Source organism: Astatotilapia calliptera, chromosome 15, assembly GCF_900246225.1.
Source record: "Astatotilapia calliptera chromosome 15, fAstCal1.2, whole genome shotgun sequence".
Classification (NCBI taxonomy): Eukaryota; Metazoa; Chordata; class Actinopteri; order Cichliformes; family Cichlidae; genus Astatotilapia; species Astatotilapia calliptera.
This window is the reverse complement of record NC_039316.1, coordinates 22,484,171-22,504,057: the sequence shown is the minus strand read 5'-3', so window position 1 is coordinate 22,504,057 and position 19,887 is coordinate 22,484,171. Positions and strand designations below refer to the sequence as shown.

At 41.1% G+C, this 19,887-nt stretch overlaps 1 protein-coding gene across 3 annotated transcripts; it reads left to right on the top strand.

Annotated features, from left to right (window-relative positions):
- Positions 1-1,125: 1,125 nt before the first annotated feature.
- tlr5a (toll-like receptor 5a) lies at positions 1,126-13,426 on the top strand. Of its 3 annotated transcripts, none has more exons than XM_026194478.1 (6): positions 1,126-1,280; positions 1,435-1,513; positions 3,084-3,143; positions 8,288-10,344; positions 10,460-10,562; positions 12,036-12,123. In XM_026194478.1, exons 3-6 carry the CDS (start codon positions 3,096-3,098, stop codon positions 12,063-12,065), a joined length of 2,238 nt encoding a protein of 745 aa, XP_026050263.1. In that variant the 5' UTR covers positions 1,126-1,280; positions 1,435-1,513; positions 3,084-3,095; the 3' UTR covers positions 12,066-12,123. The 3 variants fall into 3 exon arrangements, with proteins under 3 accessions (XP_026050263.1, XP_026050261.1, XP_026050262.1); XM_026194476.1 differs by adding an exon at positions 12,798-13,426 and having other exon boundaries at positions 1,148-1,280; positions 8,288-10,562; positions 12,036-12,124; XM_026194477.1 differs by lacking the exons at positions 1,126-1,280; positions 1,435-1,513 and adding exons at positions 1,547-1,772; positions 12,798-13,426 and having other exon boundaries at positions 8,288-10,562; positions 12,036-12,124.
- Positions 13,427-19,887: the final 6,461 nt, after the last annotated feature.

Here is a 19,887-nt window from a genome sequence, read left to right as displayed (position 1 = left end):
CTGTACTTTTTTACTTTTACCCGAGTAAAGAATTTCAATCAGTACCTCAACTTTTAACAGTAGTATTTGTACTTCTACTTAAGTACCGAATGTTTGTACTTTTGTGACACTGTTGAGCTCATGTTATTCCATTATAAATATATTATGATTAACATATAAAATAAGCACAGTGCTGGTGTGTAGTGCTATTACATTCATTTTTAAAAGAAATATTATTCATTTGATTTTTTTTTTTTAACTTAAAAGTCAACAAGAGCAACACAAACCCCTGACCTATTAAAATGTCTTTTTGTTCCTCATTTCCTCTGAATAAATCCTGAGCAGGCTCAATGAGATGGAGGAACAACACAGTGACAAACCCGACTGCTGAAGTTCTGTATGAACTGGAAAAACTACGAACATCCAAGGAAAAGCTGAGTTTATTTTCCTCAAAGCTCAGATGGAACATGTGGCTCTTCCCCTAGCTTCTTGTGTCACTTTACAGTTTTGCCATATTATTGTGTTATTTGTTGAAATTTAGGGTCTGTGAGCAAAAGCAGAAGTTTTTGCTCGGGAAGTAACTGTGACCTCATTTTCAGAGGTTTCTTGGACATCTAATGGTTGTGAAATATGTCCAACTTTTCTCTTCTACTTAAACAACAGAGCACCTTGAGCACAGAGGAGAAAAAGGTGTGCACTGAGGATGATTTTGAATTTTGAGTGTTGTCAGACTGACAACAGTCTGGGGATTAACAGTATATAGAAAATGAACACAAGGATCAGATTGTACTTTGCTCCTCATTGTCTTTGTAAAAACAAGAGCAGACAAAACCAATTCAGTAAATGCACTTTTATGTGTTTGGTATAGTAATCTGTCTTAATCTGTTTTTATTTTAACGTTTTATTTCCTATATGGGGAAAGTCGTGTCAGCCTTGTGCTGAGAGGGCTCTGGTCGTCTGCGCACCGCTTTACAGTCAGGAAATCTTGTCTCACATCACTTTATACTGTAAGACAAAGACCCTACAGTGTTGCTCTAGGACAAATGTTTGCTCAGATTTACTGATGTAGTAAATGCAATTTGGTAATCAAAGGCGAGTTTGTGGCCATAACTGACTACATATACATGCTGTATCATGAGTGGGCAGACAAGGATGTAAATAAAGGAGAAGGAAAACCAATATTACAGTATGGCAGACACTCTGCTTGGTAGCTTTGACGGGGCTCGGGTGGTCCTCTGGTGGTACTTTTCTGCATTCAAAATGACATAAATTTTAACATAAACTGACTGAGATTTTTCACAGTAAGTGTGATCAGTAGCCTTTTATATTTAAATACATGTTACATACTAATATAACCAGAACAGAGCATAACAGTGTTGCGTAAAAGAAGGCAAAGTTTACAAAGGAAGGAGAGATTTGTTCACTTGGGAAATTGCGAAATTGTCGTTTTGTCAGACTGGAGAAGATCAACTCTCAGTCCAGACAGAGCGAGGTGGTGCAGGTTTGAACGGGTTTGTCGCTTCGTCCGGTACAGGTAAGATTTTCACTTTATTATCAGCTAATTTGTGAGGAGAAAGCTCGGTACCGCCTCGCCCGCCTCCCCGACCGTCTAAGGAGGAGGTTAAAAAGTGTGTTTGTGTTTCCGACTCGGAATCAACCAGACAACGTTGTTAAAAAAAATAGTCGTACTGTTCAATAAGCCCGTCAGTGTAATGAGAGCTCGGACTGTAAACAAACCGACAACAACTCCGAAGTGATTCACCTGCAGGCAAACGGCAGGAAACGGCTAACAAGTAATGCAACGTAAAAGGTTCAAACCTTTAGTAGGCTGTGCTGAAATGAAGATACTGAAATTTTACAGACTACAGCTTTATTATCAACAAACAAAATGTCAAATCTCGTTCGTGCTTGCCACCTCGCTAAACCCAGGGGCGTCACCAGGGGGTTAAATATTTCCAAACTTGGTATTTGTGCACAGGATTACGCTGATGTTCAAACTCCTACCATGTTTTCACCTTAACGCAACTGCAAGGTTATCTTTCATGCACAGAAATGATTTAGTGTATAATGAACTTCTAACGTATGGACAGAACAAATTAAGAGTTGTTGATTCTTATTATTTATTGTGCTTGTTGTAACTTTATGCAGTGTTGTTCCAACTGCTGGTTTAACGTGGGTTGCGGTCAAAGTCAACTTTAGATCAAGCACAGAGGACTGAGACGAGGCTATGGTGGAGGTCAGGTCTTTTACTCAGCTCGCTTTCAATCACATACAATACCCCAGTACCACCTACTGGTGGGAGGTAGTAATAGCTGCTGCTTATTACAATATACCACAGTGCTTTCGTTAAGTCGCAAACCCCTGTGTGTCTGAAGGGTTTGCAGATTCTAATGCAGGGCTGAGGAATAAACACGTTGCTGAGTCTAGCTAGCACTGGGTGCAGCCAGTAACTGTTAGCTGGGTTTCACCACAACTAAGTTAGTAGGTAACTAAACTGGATGCACAGCAGTTTTTGTGCTGTCCCTGCCTTTTGGCACCTTCTTCGGTTCCTCTTCTGGTGGGACACTGCACTGGGACCTTTTGTGTGCTTTGCTTCTGGGAACTTTCACAGTTACAGGAATGGCTGTACAGAAACTACCAGGCCCATTTTTTCTTTAGGGCTCAAATGTTTCAGCCAGGTTTCACAGGCTCTGTTGTACTTAACTTGAACAAAAATCTACTCCCAGCGATAGATAAAGGCAACTTTTGGACTGAATTGAGACAGAAAAAAACTAAAACTAAAGGTTTAAACATTTGACAGGCACAAACGTTAATATAATGAACTTATATCGGGAGTGGCAGGTGTAGCACCAGGATCAATCACTGCAATATGACACATTCTGCTGTCCGGTCCATATTAGCTCAGGCAAACACGCCAGCTAGTCAAAGGAGCTTTGTAGTCCGAGTTGACATCAGATATGAATTGCTGTGTTAAACACTTGTGCGAGTGAACCATCAACCTGCGTGTTTATGTTCTCACTTTATTGAATATTTCACATATTTGTTCAGCTACAACAATGAAACACGATTACCTAATCAAAGCTTTGCTGTTTGTGTCTGTACAGATTGAGGACAGAATGTGGATGTTGGTCCTTCAGTTGATTTGCACTGGTTTGTGCCTAAAGGTACGTTTATAATACTGACTTCATTCAGCTGATTGGTTTCAAACATAACAGGACCACAGAATATAATGACTAATCTCAAATCCATTCATCTATTAAGTTAGTCGTTTTGGATTTTTTAAGCAGTCTTCAGGAACAGTTCTCCAGGCTTCTTGAATGACATTCAAAACTTTTCTTTGGATGTTTCTTCTTTTGTTCTCTTCTCTGACAAGATCATCCCACATTGCTTCAACAATGTTGAGGTCTGAGCTCTGGGGAGGTCAACCATGACTGATGGTGTTCTGCTGTGTTTTTCTATCCATGTATGCTTTTCTGCATTGGCACTAGCAGTGTGTTTGGGATAACTGTCATGCAGAAAATGGACACCGTTCACTATCCAAATTCATGGTGGGTCTAAAATCTGACCTTTCCACTGAGACCATTTCTGATGAGGCTTCAGTGAACAGTAGATGGGTCAACTGAAGGCTCAGATGCATGTCTCAGGTTCTGTCAGGTCATTGTGGGAATTTTGAAGTGGGATTTCTTCTTTTCCCCTTCATTTGTCAAGTTTGTGCAGGACACACTGTCAACCATGATGGGAAAATAATATTTTTTTGCTAGTCAAACCTGTTACTTTGGCATTTTTGGTGCATTTAACTTCAGAAATTGGAACAAATGATGTGTTTGCTACAGGTTGCTGGTATAAAAGTGCCTAAAATACAATTTCAAATGGGTTCTTTGCTAAATAGAGAAGACACATGTTCAGCCCTTGGGTTAGGCACCTTTTTGTCTTTAGGCCAGTGTTAAGTGGCGTTACAAATGACAAAAACAAACATGTAAAGGTGTAAGTATCATACTGAAAATGAGTGAAACAGTAGCCAGAGAAACACTATCAGACTTTCAGAGGGCCTGGATAACTGTTGCTGAAGACCAGGTAAGTCTGCTTCCATGGAAGTAGGGCTGCCACGATTAGTTGACTATCAAAATCGTCGACGACTAATTTAATAGTCGATGCGTCGTTTGAAGCTTTGTAAGATCCCAAAAGACGCAGGAATAAGTAGCAGGATTTAAGAGTGTAATAACGGACTGAAACGGAAGATGGCAGCACTGCATGTACAAGGATGCCAGCTGCCGTTAAACCCCGAAGAAGAAGTAGCTCTGTCCCAGAATAGACCCTGTCACTACCCGATCCGTACCGGAAACCCGATCGGTACCCCGCATGCGCGAAAGGTTTCTACTTCCGGTCGTAGCGTTTTACGATAGTTATGGGTCAGAGTATCTGTTAAGATGTTAAGAATAACAAGTATATCTTAAAATGTTTGCAATAATGAAGCATTTCAGTACAATGTAGACAAAAACGAAAAATAAAAAGATAGTTACGGATCAGGACTCTCCGATCCTTACTGCGCATGTGTAAAGTCTGACCGTACAAATCGGGTCTACCCGATCCGTACCGCGCATGTGTAGATGTTTTCTTCTTCTTCTGTTCGTTTAATGGCAGTTTACTCCCCAGTGTACGAGGATACCGCCACCTGCTGACCGAGCGAATAAACCCTATTATAAACTGAATTATCGTCATTACAAACGTGTGTTAAATTTGATTTAGCGATAGTCGAGTGTGTTTATGCTTGTCTGTGAGGAGAGGACTGTTGGAATAGTGATGATGATGTGCGCTATCACTGTCAATTGTCAGTAAACACTTAATCTGGCTGATGAATCTACACGTGAGATATTACAAAGTCTGCATTATTAACTCTGTAATTAGGCGCCATTCTTCTTATTTTACGGCGCTGTTGCTCAATCGGGGGACGCTCTCTGTTGAGGAGAAAAGCATGAATTTCTTTGTAAACGGATTATCCATTGTTTAAATGTCCCGGGCAGTCGAAAAGGAGGCAGAGCTGTTGAGAAATGCTAGGAGCTAACTGGGCGCTAACTGTATCATTCAAATATATTGAATGTCGCAATGTTGGCAAAGAGAGGAAGTGACATAAGATTTGCGCATGCGGGGTACCGATCGGGTTTCCGGTACGGATCGGGTAGTGACAGACTCTGTGCACGAGAAAATGCTAACTTCCTGGTTTGAGACCGGATGTGGGGTTGTACATTTCCAGTAGCTTTACTTTGTGGTCAATCGCTACTGTGAAGATATACTCCATGTGCCAAAACTCGAAAACGGAAAGATCGCGTTAAGTTACAAAGAGCAGAAGGTGGGAACGCTCACCGCTGCTGTGTCATAAAAAATCTAATGATCAATTTTGACGTTTAAAGAGTTTAGATCGATCAGTTGTTTACATCACTCAACACAAGCTGAACTGCATCACTGCAGCAGAAGACACATCGTCCACATTCAGAAGCACATCTCTGTATAGTGACTGGTCTCATGATTCAAACAGGCAAATGTTCAGCATTCAAACTACAGGTGAAGAATAGTCAAACCAGATGTTTCCCCGTTATGTCGATATCAGCTCGTCAAGTACACACCTACACAGCATGTTAACAAACCGTGAAAAAAGCCACACAAAAAATGAATGATTGCTGGTAACGGTTTCTATACATTAGTATGTACAAAGGGTATGTTGTGACTTACCTTCAAAATTACAGCGGTCCCTCGCTATAACGCGGTTCACCTTTCACCTCGCTGTTTCGCAGATTTTTTAGTGCAAGTTTGCATGCTTATTTTTACGTCACATTGTGTCCTGCGTCCTGATCGCTGCAGACGATCTCCTCCGTGACGTCTCTCCTGTACAGTACAGAATCGCTGCATCGATCGCTAGCAGTGTGACTGCAGTACTGTATGTCCACGAAACGTTTTGCATCGTCAAAAAATAAAATTGGCTACTTGATTTCACCTCTCGCTGGTTGTTTTTAGAACATAACACCCGCGATAAACGAGGGACAGCTGAGAAATATAACATTTGAATCCCTTTTCTCTTTTGCTCTGAGGCGCGTGGAAAAAATATCGACAAGTCGATGAACATCATTTACAGATACAGTGGGGCAAAAAAGTATTTAGTCAGCCACCGATTGTGCAAGTTCCCCCACTTAAAATGATGACAGAGGTCAGTAATTTGCACCAGAGGTACACTTCAACTGTGAGAGACAGAATGTGGAAAAAAAATCCATGAATCCACATGGTAGGATTTGTAAAGAATTTATTGGTAAATCAGGGTGGAAAATAAGTATTTGGTCACCTCAAACAAGGAAAATCTCTGGCTCTCACAGACCTGTAACGTCTTCTGTAAGACGCTTTTCTGTCCCCCACTCGTTACCTGTATGACTGGCACCTGTTTAAACTCATCATCTGTATAAAAGACACCTGTCCACAGCCTCAAACAGTCAGACTCCAAACTCCGCCTTGGCCAAGACCAAAGAGCTTTCGAAGGACACCAGGAAAAGTATTGTAGACCTGCACCAGACTGGGAAGAGTGAATCTACAATAGGCAAGCAGCTTGGTGTGAAAAAATCAACTGTGGGAGCAATCATCAGAAAATGGAAGACATACAACACCACTGATAATCTCCCTCGATCTGGGGCTCCACGCAAGATCTCATCCCGTGGGGTCAAAATGATCATGAGAACGGTGAGCAAAGATCCCAGAACCACACGGGGGGACCTGGTGAATGACCTGCAGAGAGCTGGGACCAAAGTAACAAAGGTCACCATCAGTAACACACTACAACGGCAGGGAATCAAATCCCGCAGTGCCAGACGTGTTCCGCTGCTGAAGCCAGCGCATGTCCAGGCCCGTCTGAAGTTTGCCAGAGAGCACATGGATGATACAGCAGAGGATTGGGAGAATGTCATGTGGTCAGATGAAACCAAAGTAGAACTTTTTGGTATAAACTCAACTCGTCGTGTTTGGAGGAAGAAGAATACTGAGTTGCATCCCAAGAACACCATACCTACTGTGAAGCATGGGGGTGGAAACATCATGCTATGGGGCTGTTTTTCTGCCAAGGGGACAGGACGACTGATCCGTGTTAAGGACAGAATGAATGGGGCCATGTATCGTGAGATTTTGAGCCAAAACCTCCTTCCATCAGTGAGAACTTTGAAGATGAAACGAGGCTGGGTCTTCCAACATGACAATGATCCAAAACACACCGCCCGGGCAACAAAGGAGTGGCTCCGTAAGAAGCATTTGAAAGTCCTGGAGTGGTCTAGCCAGTCTCCAGACCTCAACCCCATAGAAAATCTGTGGCGGGAGTTGAAAGTCCGTGTTGCTCGGCGACAGCCCCAAAACATCACTGCTCTCGAGAAGATCTGCATGGAGGAATGGGCCAAAATACCAGCTACTGTGTGTGCAAACCTGGTAAAGACCTATAGTAAACGTTTGACCTCTGTTATTGCCAACAAAGGTTATGTTACAAAGTATTGAGTTGTATTTTTGTTGTTGACCAAATACTTATTTTCCACCCTGATTTACCAATAAATTCTTTACAAATCCTACCATGTGGATTCATGGATTTTTTTTTTCACATTCTGTCTCTCACAGTTGAAGTGTACCTCTGGTGCAAATTACTGACCTCTGTCATCATTTTAGGTGGGGGAACTTGCACAATCGGTGGCTGACTAAATACTTTTTTGCCCCACTGTAGGTATTTACTCTGTACTCTAAGTGAATAAGTTGCCTTAACTTAGTCATCTTAAGTAAAACTTTACTCTATTTTTTTGAGGCAACGAATTTACTTATTTTGAGTTCTGTGAACTAATTACATTTTACAGTGTGTTATATTTTAGGTAGCAAAGAGCAGACGGCTGAGTTTATTAAACTTCACCTAAACAATCTGTAGATTTCATTAAAATTTAATAAACTATCATCTTGTCTTTATTTTTAGCTTTAAACACTTGAAGCTGCAAGCTAATGATAGTTATATAAGAGCAGATGCTGATGGTGCAATAAGCTGTACGTTTTACGTCCAATGGATGATGATCTGATTAGTCGATTAATCGCAAAAATAATCGGTGACTAGTCGACAATCCAAATAATCGGTTGTGGCAGCCCTACATGGAAGTTATACATAAAGACATTTGGGGGGGCTTTTGGGGGGGCTACTAATCATGAAAATGAAGCTTTGACTTTGATTTTTTTTCTTACTAAATAATTTCACATGTAATTTTGCTGACTTCATCGCTTGATTTTTGTTATGTAACCCTCCCATCTGCAGGTAACAGTATCCTACCAAACATGCCGTTTGAGGGGACAAAGAGCCTGGTGTGGCTTTCAGAACCACTACTGGGTTCCTGCTCTGCCCCACAACATCACCCACCTCTATCTGCAGAGTAACCACATCAGTGAGATTAACAGCACCTCGCTCAGAGACTTTAAGGAGTTGCAAGTATTAAATCTTGAAAGTCAGGATCAAACACTCGTCATATGGAACAACGCTTTCCTCGGGCAGAGAAAGTTAACAGAATTGATGCTCGGCTCTAATCTGGGCCTCAAACTGCAGCCGAGGGCATTTGCAGGACTGTTCAATTTACAAAACCTGTCTTTGTATTATTGTAGTCTGACAGACTCCATACTATCAGAAAGCTATCTGGAACCACTTTTGTCCTTGGAAGTCCTTGATCTCTCGTTCAACAACATAACGAGACTGCGGCCAGGTCCATTCTTTTCAAGATTCAGAAAGTTCACGCAGCTGAAACTCAAACTAAATAAGATCGAAAACATATGTGAAGAAGATCTTGTAAGTTTCAGGGGTAAAAGGTTTGAGCTCCTGAACTTGGACTCCAACAAGTTATTCCACAATGATGAATGGGGAAACTGTGGGAACCCTTTCAAAGAGCTAGCCTTCGATGTTCTCGATTTAACCTCCAGTGGACTAAATGTGAACGAAACAAGGCAGTTTTTCAAAGCATTAGAAGGGACTCCGATTTCTCATCTTAAATACTCTGGAATCTTGGGCAAAGGGTTTTCACATGAGAACTTCCCAGATCCAGATAAAAACACATTTGAAGGCCTGAAAAACAGTGCAGTGAAAAGTTTGGATGTCTCTAACAACCGCATATTTGCTTTGCAGAGTGCCGTGTTCAGTCATCTAAGAGATGCAAAGAAGATCGATATTTCACTAAACAGAATCAATCAGATTAACAGAAATGCTTTTGATGGTCTTCAGGATCATTTACTAATACTCAACTTGTCATCCAACCTTTTAGGACAAATACATTCTCACACATTCACCAATCTGAGAGAACTTAGGATATTGGACTTGTCCCAAAACCACATTGGTGTTTTGGGATACAAAGCATTCAGCGGTCTCCCTAACTTACAGTATTTAGATCTGGCATCAAACTCACTGCGAGAACTGGGTTTTCCTACATCACTACCAAATTTAGAATATCTGTTTTTGAGAGATAATAAGTTGAAATCTCGCAATGGAATTGATGACTTGGCCATGAACAGTATCCATGTCGATATTTCAGAAAATAGATTAACAAATATGGAGGATGTATTTTTCATTTTAACTTATTTCCCGAGACTTCGGGTTTTATTCTATGGTGACAACATCATCAAGTGGTGCAAACGAAACTATGTGTTTGAACCTCTTAATAACAGTTTGAAAGTGCTAGATCTTCATGATAGTTCCCTGCAGATAATTTGGGCACAGGGGCAGTGCCTCGACTTGTTTGACCATCTTGAAAATCTGATGGGTTTAAATATAAGCCTTAATTCACTCGCGACCCTCCCAAATGGGATCTTCAGGGGTCTCAGCTCAATCATAGAGATGGACCTTTCGTACAATGCCTTGACCTTTTTGCAGCCAGATGTTTTTCCCATCAGCCTGAAATGGCTCCATATTTCAAACAACTTCCTAGCCTCCCCCGACCCTATGACATTTCAGTCTCTCAGCATTCTCAGTCTGTCAGCAACTCGCTTTCACTGTGACTGCAATCTGGGGAACTTCCTGGAGTGGCTGAACACGACTAATGTCACGTTTTTGAGCCCAATTGAAGACTTAAGATGCGAGTTTCCAGCTGCTTTCCAGGGCCTTCCTCTGCTGAATTACTCCACAATCATCGAACCATGTGAGACGGATCCCGAACAGGCAGTCCAAGGTCTAAAGTTTGCTGTCTTCCTTTTCTCTGCCTCACTCATCATTATTGTCCTTCTTACTGGAATCATTTACGCTCGTCTCCGAGGACAAATATTCATCATCTACAAAAAGATCATCAGCAGGGTTCTCAAGGGCCCCAAACTGATGCCTCTTGTGGATGAGATGAGGTATGATGCGTTTATCTGTTTTAGCAACAGGGACTACCGGTGGGTGGAGGCTGCTTTACTAAAGAAGCTGGATAACCAGTTTTCAGAAGAGAATCTTTTTCACTGTTGTTTCGAGGCCCGAGACTTCCTGCCAGGTGAGGATCACCTTTCAAACATCAGAGATGCCATCTGGAGCAGCAGGAAGACTTTGTGCATTGTCTCTAAGGATTTCCTTAAAGGTACTGGACTCTGATTAAGATGCTTTGCTATGCCCTTAAATAGGCCGTTACAGCAGGAAAACATGGTCCTCGAGGGCCGGTGTCCTGCAGGATTTAGAGCTCACCCTGGGTCTCCACACCTGAATCAAATGATTAGTTCATTACCAGGCCTCTGGAGAACTTCAAGACATGTTGAGGAGATAGTTTAACATTTAAATCAGCTGTGTTGGATCAAGGACACATCTAAAACCTGCAGGAAGCCTGGAGTTCCCTACCCCTACCCCCCAACAATGTAGCTGAATTAAAACAGTTCTAGAAAAAAAGAGTGGGACAAAATTCCCCCACAGCCGTGTAAAAAATAGTCTCATTGCTAATTATCACAAATGCTTGACTGCAGCCAAAGGTGGTACAACCAATTATTAGATTTAGGGGCAGACACTTTTTCTGCATAGAGCCAGGCAGGTTTGGATAGGTTTTTAAAAGATTTTAGCTTTAACAAATAAAATTATTTAAAAACTGCATTTCTGTATTTGCTCGGTTAACCTTTCTCTTATATAAAAATATGTGTCACCTAAAACATAAGTGTAATAATTAAATGGACTTCCCAATTCAAATCGAATTTCGTTTGACTAAAGCGATATCGACTCATTAAATCCTGAATCAATTTTTAAATATAAATGCATTTTGCCAGAAACGCCAGAAGCTCAAGTTAAAGCTTCTCAAAACAATTTAAACATCTGCCAAACAGTTAAAAATGCAAATGATTAAAGAGCAGGTAAACGGGAAAAGGTGTAAAGCACAAAGCGCAGATTTCCCCCGTTCACCCGCCATCCACCCACCCATATGTGGACACGCCGCCAAAAGGCGGTGTCTCACAGATTCTGAAGCTGCAGGTTTCGTCATGAAGTCCCTCTTATTCTGCAGTTTTGCTTCCAGTGTATTGATAAATGATCATAATTATAGTATTTCTGACTGTCTGAGTCAAAAAATGAGTGAAATAATGAATGAAACAGAATCTGGGATTGAATCGAATCAGTTATAGAAATCAGTGACGATGCCCAGCCATACTGGTTTAACATGAAGGATGCTCGGGAAAGATGGAGGTAGGCAATCTGCTACGGCGAGCCCTGAGAGGATCAGCAGAAAGAATGATTATTAATGCTAAGCTAACCATCTATTGTAATGTATACATGGCTGATGTTGTACTGATGGTAAGCTAACCACCTAGTCATTGTAACTCATGTTGTAAACAAATAGAAATGGAATCAGCACTGCTGTCTCTTCTTCCTGTATATAAAACAACAGATGTGTTGCATTTATTTTAAACTGCTAGCATGCTTAGTAGTGCCATAGCTAATAAGGCTTTTATTTTCACTTTCTTCATTACAGTAAAATAATTGCATGTGGGTTAAATACTTCCTTATTTTAAAAAAATGTAAGTTCATTAGATCATTTAAACATGAGCAAAATTACCACAGTAGTTTCTCTTTGCAGATGGCTGGTGCTTGGAAGCGTTTACTTTAGCCCAAGGCCGGATGCTGGAGGAACTGACGAATGTCTTAATTATGTTGGTGGTAGGGAAGGTGAGTATGAGCTGTTAACATAACAACAGCAATAATATATTATCCACTAAGTGTTTGTATGTTTTTATCGTGTAAAAAAGCGTTATTGTAATAGCTGAGTTAGTTTTGGTCACCTGTAAAATCTATTCAGTGTTCACTAAGCTGTAGCTCTAATTTCCAACGTGTTGAAATACAATATATTTTTTGCAACTAAATGATGATTTATATCACTGAGTGTGTAAATCAGTGCGAGCTGCCACGCTCACATATAAAGGTTATGTGACCAGTTTTCAATGTAAAATATAAATTACAGCAGATTTAAATAGTAACCAAAGTCATGCTTTAGGTCTGAGAACTGTGTGTGGCAACAGGTTAGCAGATAACTGAAAGTCCTGTACAAACCTGGTAGGTGTCGGACTGCATGCAGATTTCAATTAACCTCGCCTCTGCCAGTGCGCCCCATGGCGGCTTTGGCTACAGTGTAGCATCACCAGTGTGTGAATGGGTGGATGACTGAACGTGTAAAGCGCTTTGGAGTCCTCAGGGACCAAGTAAAGCGCTATACAAATACAGGCCATTTACCACTTTTTTTTTTGCTTTCCACAAAGCAGAAAACTGGTGATGTTGATTCTTACTGAATTCATCCCAAACATGTTTCAGTTTTTGACTTAAAACTCCTACATTGCATCCAAAGGTGGCTCACTACCAGCTGATGAAGTGCAATGCAGTCAGAGCTTTTGTCCAGAGGAAAGAGTACCTCACTTGGCCAGAGGACCCTCAGGATATGGAGTGGTTTTATGAACGTCTCATCTCAGATATACTCAAAGACAGTAAGGTGAAAAAGCTCAAAGAGGACAAGCCTGAGCCCGGGGGGCCTGAAGTTCAGCCGGAGAGCCACGACGGGATTAATGCCAAGAACATAAAAGAAACTTCCATGTGAACTTTGTTTCTGCTGCTGTTTAGGAAGCCTACTGTCCTGTGAAAATGAAAACTGGTGGCTTTGTAAAACGCAACAACAGATTCAGCAGACCTTGTGATGCAAAGAGAAGTCCAAGAATGCCTAAACAATGGTACAGTTCTTGGATTTAGAGCAGGTGCATCTATACCAAACATAAAGCCCATGGCTGGAATCAGCCCGGCAAAGACTCCAAGCTGACCCACTTGATTGCTTTGCAATTTATTAAGGAAGGCACAGACTTTGGACCTTTAACTTTTTCTCTACGTTTTACAACTTTTCCTGCTAATAAAAGGTCTAAAAGACTCAAAGTAATGGAAAAACTTTTACAGCTTGTACAAATAAATTTGTATTTCAGTGATTCCTGAGATTAGGGACAAAACGGGTTTTAATTTTCTAAAATATATTTACATACAATTGTTACACAAAGTTTTGGCTGTCTAGCTGATATATATATATATATATATTTCCAGTCCTGTGGTCTCAGCCTCAGATACTCAACTAATCAAAGTGATGTCATGACAAAAATGAATGACCAACAAGACATTTTTTTCTCCTTCATTTCTGTCACACAAAGCTGTATGAAACGTTTCTCGCGGTTAGTATCATGGTTGCTAGGCAACCTGAACAGCGCGACGCAGGCTAGACCGTCCCATTTCACAAGCCTCTCACTTCCGCACTTCTCGTACTTATAGTACGCACCGTACGTAGGACGCGTAGTGTGCGTACTTCAAGCGTGCAGACCCTGAATTGGGACACAGCCAGCCTGTTTGGTTTGATTCGTGGTCCAAGATGGCGCCGCGCTCCCACAATGCATTGCGGTGTGACGTCAACTCCAAAGCCCTATAGAATATGCTTACTTATTTAACCACTAGATGGCGAGCCATCTCTTCTTTTGCCTTTCTCATGCCTGCATTGAGTGACCAGCAGTTATTAGCACCGTGGGTGTTGAGATGTCACCACATCAACCCATCTTTCAATGGATGTGTCCTGTAGAAAGGCTGTTTAGGTTCAGCGGTGACTACAGATCATCTCTAAGCACTCGGGGTTTGTTGGACCGCAAGTTCGGAGCTGATCTTAAGAGGTCAGCCAGTTTCCTTTCATTTAGGCCATGTGCCTGAAAACAGGAAGCTACTGAGCAGAGGAAAGCTTCCGCCCCGGCTGCCTGCATCCTCCCAGCTTTTATGAGCCAGCTGTTCTGGACATTAGGGCCAGTCTGCTGGCTCCTGCTGCTTATTCACTGTGAACAGTCCATTAATCTGAACACAGTGCAGCATTAACATCTATTCATCACGGAGCTCTTTTTATTTCCTGATATTCTTTGTAAATGTTTTTTGGGGGGTACCAATGATGTTTCTGTTTTGTGCCCCCAAAAGAAGTTAATTTGAAAGACGAGGGAACCAAAGACTGTTTATTTTATTTCGTTTAAGAAAAATCATTTTGAACATTTTGACATGGAGTCAAAGTTCATGCAAACGGACACACTGCATGTCAGCACAAAGCCTTTGGGCACCACTGGTTGTTAAAATGACTCTTGAGCTTCAGTGAGAACAGCTGATTTTTCATCTGTTCAACATATAATACAACATAACATATAATAAGGTATGTAGCCACCCGCTAATGCTCACTTGGCTTTTTTTTTTTTGCCTGTCCTGTTTAATAATATTATTATTAATAATAATAATAATGCAGTTTATTTGAAAGCGCCTTTCAGAACACTCAAGGACACTGTACACAGTGGAATAATAAAAGCAACATAAAAGGAAGCATTTTACACAATCATAAAAGCATAAGACATGAAACAAATTTAAAATAGCAGAGTGGAGAGGTTATGTGGGATAAGCTATTTTGAACAAGTGAGTTTTGAGTTGGGACTTAAAGAGAGAGAAGGAAGAGATATTTCTCTTCCATGGGGAGTTTGGATCTTTAGCCATCAGAATTGTTGTCTGAAGGCTAAGAACGATGCCTAGCAGATTACTTTAACAAGTGGATCAGCATGGCCTTGCCATATTAGTCCAGTTGATTGACCTTTATTATAATTATGTATTTATTTCATTTTATTTTCAGTTGTTACAGACGGGACAGACATGATGTGGGACAGGACAGGGAGACAGAAAGAATGAATGAAAGAGGGAGAGAAAGAAAAACAGAGGGGAAAAGAGATGGTGAGAAGGGGGGGAGAAAAACAAAACACCTGGATCACCTGTCGAGAGAAGAAAGAAAACAGAAATTAAAACAAACAAAAAAGAGCAACATAATAAATACAACACCATCACAATAAACTAGCTAACAGTAAATAACAGTATTTACTAAATATTAAATGTTATTGTGCAGCACGCAAGATCGACAGCGCACAATGTGCTTTGAGGTAGCAGCCAAGAAAGGTGAAGTTTGTGTCAGTGAGCACCCGTGTGCACACCTGTGTGGATCGGCACACTTTTATTCAAAAGGTTTCTCCATGTAACGATGTGCTAGCGAGTGTGGGGAGCCATAGCTCCGTCCCCCAGGGTATGAAGCAGGTATGGACTTGACATCATTTTTAGGTACACTTTATTAGGTGCAGTTGTTTAGCTACTCATGAAAAACAAATCTAATTAGTAAATCACATCGTTTAGACATGGTCTAAGCAACCAGTTGAAGTTCAAAACTGAGCACATGGGGATGAAAGGTGATTTAAATGACTCAGATGGGCCGCATCAGAACTCTTGGTGTTACTGTAACTGTGCTAAGAAGGATTAAGATCATTCTGAAAGGGTCCAACCTGATACTAGCAGGGTGTAACTAATTAAGGCTCACTGTCAGTCTGGACAGCGCTCAGCCACAAAGCACTTCAGTGTTTGTTGACACCAAAGTTGTTATAGTTTTGTATTTTTTAATTATTCATTATTTTGATTTCATTTTTGTTTGGTTTGGTTTTTATTTTTCTTTAAATTCAGTTTAGTTTCAATCTCCAGAGTGACTTTGTTATTTTCAGTTAAGAAATGATTATTGGAAATGTCTTTATTAATTATTATTGTATGAAGGACATATATAGAAGGCAAGATTGAGAAAAATCAGTGCATGCTTTTGTAATAAAACACAGAACCCTTTAAAAGCCGGTGATTCAGTCTCAAATACATCCATCGTAGCCTCACAAGGCAAGTTCTGATAGATTTTTACCATTTTCAGCTCTTTTTTTTCCACAGGTCTAGTTTTTATTTTTTATTGATTAATCAAATTAAAATGCTTTTTCACATTTAGTTTTAGTCGATTGTAAGCCTGTCACTTTGTTTCAGCCTCATGGTGGCACTGTGGAAAGCTAGGTAATCCACAAAGGCATTAACTCTTTACTCACTAATTTTTATTCGCTGATAATTGTGTGAGACTTTGACATATCGCAAAAGTCTGAAAAGATTCTACAAGGTGACCGTTACAGGGATGTTCAGTACTATTTACAGCCACTTCAGTCCACTGACTCTGTGAATGCTGGGATGGGCATACTTCCCTCAGAAGTGCTGATGTTTTTCCTTTTGTGTGAGGATGACTCGCATAGATGTCAGCAGTGATACTGATTGCAGAGGTCTGGACAGAAATATGTCAGTCAGAGGTGAAATATCATCCTGAGCTAATGAAGATGCTGTGTACTCTCACAGGAAATTCATGGATCCCATGTGAGAAAAGAGCAGTTATGTAATGTAGTAATAAGAAGCCAAACCTGGAGGAGAGGAGGACGGCAGCAAAGAGGAAGAAGCTGGATATAAGAAAGTGTTTTTCAAAGAAACCTGCAAGCCAAGTTCACTCATATAATGCGTCATAATAACGTTACAGGCTATGCTAGGCTTTGGCCCACATCAGTCTAAAACTGTATGTAACTATGAATAACGTGTTTGGGAAACTACCTGCACAGCAGGCAGCACTGTTAGTTCTCTCAGTCTCAGAGCAGCGTTTCTAATTTTGATTGAAGCTGTCAGAGAAAACGGCAGCTTTGAGCAGCCATGATATTAGTTTACAGAGGCTGTTAGAATTATATGTCTAACATTAAAATGTTGGTGACACAATAATTTCATCCTAACGGCACTGACGTATTCATAGGGTTAATCTTTGAGACAAAATATCACGAGGTCGTCATGATTTTGCAAATATTCCACCTGGTAGTGCAGTTTGCACAAATTGTTTTAAAAATGCATTCAGCCTACAAACATTACTGACGAGTCAAGATCTGCACAAAGTGACAGAAACACTGAAGCAGCTGCACATTTTATTCTTATTGTCATGTTTGTCCTGTTTGTCAGGTGACAGCAGAACCAACACAAAGCTCAGAGAGCAATGGTGACTCAAGGTCACAGGTGAAACTGGATGATGACCTGGTGGTTTGTGACTGTATTTGAAGCACATGTGTGACTGCATGTATGTGGAGTGTCTCACTGTCATTCATCAGGTGACAGAAGCAGCTCTGCCATGTTGTAGCTCAGAGGTGAAGAGGCAAGGTCACAGGTGACTGACTGATGATTTGGTGCTATAGATTAACTAGTATTTATTATCATGACAATTGTCAGGCTGCTTTTAGTCATCCCAGTATCCTCAGTTGAGGCTGAAAGTAGCTTCAGTGCTCTCAGAAAACATGGCTAAGGTAGACAATGACTCAAATGAGATTAAACAATGCTGCTGTATGTCCACCAGGACAGACTGGACAGTATAGATGTAAAACCAATATGCCAGCAGTTTATCTCAGTTAACGAGAGGAGAAGGCATGTGTTTGGCTGCTTCACATAGTGGACATTGAGTTGTTGTGTGAGACACCAGTAGTATTAATGTCTGTTGCTGCGTTGTGTCTCTCCCACAGGGGAATTGTAGAAAAGGGGAGAGGCAAAAGGGGTACTTTGTATTTATAGTATTGCACCAAAGAAGAAGAAGAAAAGAATGAGGAGGGGCTCTAACTGATAATGAACATAACTACAGGCTTGGAGGTCCTAAAAGTCAGGTATAAAAGGAACAGTTTGGGGGTTTAGAACACATTTTGTGTAATTATAACAATGTGATTTATGACCCTGTTACATTCACCCCCCCAAGAATTACACAAAATCCTAAAGAGTACACAAAAAAAAAAAAATAAAATGTATAAATACACCCACAACAACAGATACAGTGGCCTCAAACATATTCACATCACATATACAATGAATTAGATCAGCAACATAGCTTCCTCCAAGGAGGATAAGAGACCTGAGACCCGCTCGGCGCCTAGCAAGATCCCAGGACACACTATAGACAAAATGAGGTGCCATTTACACCACACAAAACAGGCCATAATATCTATGGGCGTCACCATCAGATAATTATTTTTTAAAAGTGAGACATTTTAAATGAGAATAAGAAAGAAAAGTATTTCTTTGTGCCCCCTCTCCCTGTTAATGCCCTACCTGCCCCCCTGGCAAAACTTTGCTAGACCCGCCCCTGCACAGTTACCAGCTGTCAGCTGCTTAGAAAAGGATCCTGGTGTTATTTGTCTCTCAGAAACAGTTCATAACTTCAACTCATCCATGTCACCTAAAAGGTAAACCTGTTTCTCCATCACAGCTCTGATGATTCAGTAAGGACATCTCCTGGTTTCATCTTCATGTTTCCCTCTCACCACATATCCAAACCGACATCATGACCAGCAGCTTTACAGCTGTGGCTCCAGCAAACATCAGCTGATACTAGAAATTAATATTAAATAAATTCTAACAACAGCTGATCAAGCTTAAACGTGCTGCTGTTGTTTAGCGCGACATCCGCTGGTTTCCTCTTTCTGGCACAAAGTGGGCGATAAACAAGAGAGACGATCAGCTGATCATTGATCAGTTTCATGATTGAAGTAGAAACAGGAGAGGCAGGGGGAGAGAATGAGAGAAGAAGAGGCAGCTGTGCAGCGTAACGACAGAATAACTCCAGCTTTGTGTCTTTTTCATTGTAGCTGAAGTCCGGGACAAACTGTTCCTTTTCACCTCAACACGAAACGCGTAATATTTTCTCTGAATACCAGACGATTAAGTTTTTTACGGGATGGTTGGCAGCTACTAACTAACCTTATGATTAAAATAAAGTTCACTATCAGTAACATCATACCACTCACCCAGATGTATAGAAACTCCGTCATGCTAGCTAGTACCCAGTACGAGTTATTGTAACTGACTGTAAAACGTCAGCACAACGAAAATAAACTCCACCTAAACTTAGTTTATATCTGACCCAGATACACTGCAGCTCATAACTTCTTACCTGAAGTTCAGTTCACCTGACACTCGCACCAGCGGCTGCCTCGGGGCTCTCCTACTGCCTCCCCTTCCCTCATCCACCTGCTGGAGGCTCCACCATAGCCACCAACAAACAACTGAGTTATTTTTACACATTGGCCAGCATCTGGCCAATCCACCACCTTTCATTGTTTATACCTGTTAAGAAATAGAGAGATATTTTTAATGTGTATCTGCTCATTAGATTGTTTTATGTACTTTAATCATTTAAAAAAAACAAACCCATCGTCCCATAAAAATGAAAAATCACCATCGGCCAGCTATGCCTGCAGATTACACTTAGAAGATTCTGCCTAGAAGGGGGGATGTAATAAACCCCTCTACACAGCCTTAGCTAATATTTGACCTGCATTTAAACAAACAGAATTACAGGGATGCTCACACAAGCCTGAGGAGCGAGCCTCAGAGGGATGTGGGCTCACTGCAGGGACTGAGCTGTGGAGGAGAGAAACCACAGCCGTGGGGATCAGACACCTGAAGGAACACGAGCTGAGCTGTACGTGCCAAAATAGGATCTTTCCAGCAACACAGAACCATCACACAAAAGTTGTGGG